General features: G+C 38.1%; 1 protein-coding gene across 1 annotated transcript in view; it reads right to left on the minus strand.

The window, feature by feature from the left end:
- LOC137974347 (uncharacterized) overlaps window positions 1-562 on the minus strand; it is a 24892-nt gene extending 24330 nt beyond the window's left edge. The window contains exon 1 of the mRNA XM_068821375.1: window positions 539-562. Coding sequence (XP_068677476.1) covers window positions 539-541 — 3 coding nt within the window. The 5' untranslated portion in view covers window positions 542-562. The remainder of the gene's footprint in view (window positions 1-538) is intronic.
- Window positions 563-2500: the final 1938 nt, after the last annotated feature.

Raw genomic sequence — 2500 nt, forward strand, 5'->3', positions numbered from 1 at the left:
AGATATATTTCAGGAGTTCCCAATTCTATGAAAAGGAGTTCAACGGTGTAAAGATCGGTTTCGAAAAAATAAGTACCGGTATGCATATAAACCACAGTGCCACAAAGAAAGTAGATTCAAATATTATCGGTCAATAATCAATATGTCATCTGATGGTGGAGGTGAAATTCAAAGAAGATTGTTTGTCGATTTTCAAGCTGATTACGATAACAGCAGTCCCTCTTCTCTTCCAATTTATGCAGTGATTTACGGTTTGAAAGATAACACGAACCACGACATCGATATTTCCATATATGATTTCGACAAAGCTTTTGAAATAAGTTCCGATGAAAAATTTACAATGCATATGCCTATTGACTTAAATGGCTTCGATATTTCAAAAAACATCACATTATTTATATGGATATATCATCCCTGATGAACAACACAAAACGTTCACAATAAATGGAACAAAAAACGTTTTGCGTCCCAATAAGGCTACAATCAAACAAGTTCAAATTATATATGAGTTTTTTGAAATTGATTATCAACCACTTACCATTGAAATCTATTACGGGCCTCAATTGTCATTATACGATCCGTTCACAACGAGTCAGCGTTTAAAAAAGCAGACGTTCAATATGAATATGACAATAGCGAATGGTTATTTTAAGTCAAACTACGCAACAGAAATAAAATGCTAAGCAAAGAGCTCAATATCTATCAATCGTAAATTTTCACTTCTTGGAACGTTGTTTTACGCTTAAAATATCACTTCTTGGAACGTTGTTTTACTCTTAAAATATCACTTCTTAGAATGTTATTTTAAAAGGTCTAGATAGTAGCAACAATATAGATAGTCGTATGAGCATAACAACTTTCTTTAATTTTCCAGACATGTTTCGACGGTACATCCGTCATCTTCAGTGTTACATATTTTGAAATCGCCGTTGAATTTAAAACGCGCGCGATCTTACAAACTTCGTTACATTGCGTTGTCAATATTGCGTATTAAATCAAAACAGAACAAAACAAAAATTTTAAATGACTGACGCTTAGTTCCTTACAGGAAGAGAGTCAGGTTAATGTGTTTCACCTGCTGGTTGAGATCGGGCTTCTCCCATTTTATATACATGGATTCCTTAAGCTTCACTTGGTACTTAGTGGCTGCAGAGTCCAGGATCTCGAAGCAATCCGGTGTGCAGGATGCCTTACAAAACTCTGAACTCTGCAGATGTTTAAAAACGTTCGAAGATCTGTCTGAAAGTAAGTGCTCGCGCACTCGTGTGGAGAAGTGTCGGCTGGTTTCACCAACATAACAAGGATTACAACTTGCACACGAAAATTTATAGACCACACGCGTGCGAAGCCCTACAGGGACAGCATCTTTCACATTAAAAAGATTCCTGACTTTGAAAGTAGTGAAGACTAACCTTATATCAATAGGTTTACATAACCGATTAGCAAGTTTGCGTATACACCTCTGCCGTGACTGAGAAGTGCCCAACGGAAGGGATTTTAAAGAAAAACTTAGGTGTTTCCTGGGGCTCGATTCCTGAATGAGACTGTGTTTTCCCTCCCTTGACTGCTGTCTGAATATATTTAGAAATATATTTGTTGATAAGGTTTTCAGGGAAGAGATTCCTCCGTAGAATGACAGCCAATTTTTGAAGATCAGTATGGAACCCCATCCAAGTGTTGTTTATCTTAAAAGTTATATCAATCAAGGTTTTGATTAACCCTAATTTGTAGGTAAAGGGGCAAAAACTCAGATAACTGGTGAGCAAACCTGTGAAAGATTTTTTCCGGTAAACGGTGGTTACACTTTGGTGCGGGTCAGTGTTATTGATTAGAACATCTAGGAAAGGTAGAACATGGTCAGATTCCCGTTCCATTGTAAGTTTCAAACCTGGGTTACCCTCAGTTACATACTTGACGGCAAGGTTAATACAATCACCTAGAGGGATGTTGGTGAAGAGGCTTTCAACATCAAAGGACACCATAAACATCCCATGCAAAGATAGCTCATTGATTTCCTTCACAAAAGTGAAGGAATCTGAAGCAATGAATGTGGATGGAATATAAGGTTGGAGTAGATTACTTAAGTATTTGGCCAAGCTGTAGTTGTAGGTTTGAAACTTAGTAAACATGAGCTTAAAAGGTTGTTTGAGTTTGCTACCAAGGAAACTTACTTCCTGTTCAAGGGTAACTTCTATGACCAGATGGATGGTGTAGCCATGGGGTCCCCCCTTGCCCCTGTTCTCGCCAATCTCTTTATGGGTCACCATGAGAATATATGGTTGGATCAATACGGGGATTCAGAGGTCTTATTCTATCGTCGCTACGTAGACCATACATTTTGCCTTTTCCACTCTGAACGGGATGCAACCCTTTTCTTCCATTACATCAACAATCAACACCCCAATATACTCTTTAAAATGGAACGGGAAGCTGACCATGTTCTACCTTTCCTAGATGTTCTAATCAATAACACTGACCCGCACCAAAGTGTAACCACCGT

The sequence above is a fragment of the Montipora foliosa genome, chromosome 1, assembly GCF_036669935.1.
Source record: "Montipora foliosa isolate CH-2021 chromosome 1, ASM3666993v2, whole genome shotgun sequence".
Classification (NCBI taxonomy): Eukaryota; Metazoa; Cnidaria; class Anthozoa; order Scleractinia; family Acroporidae; genus Montipora; species Montipora foliosa.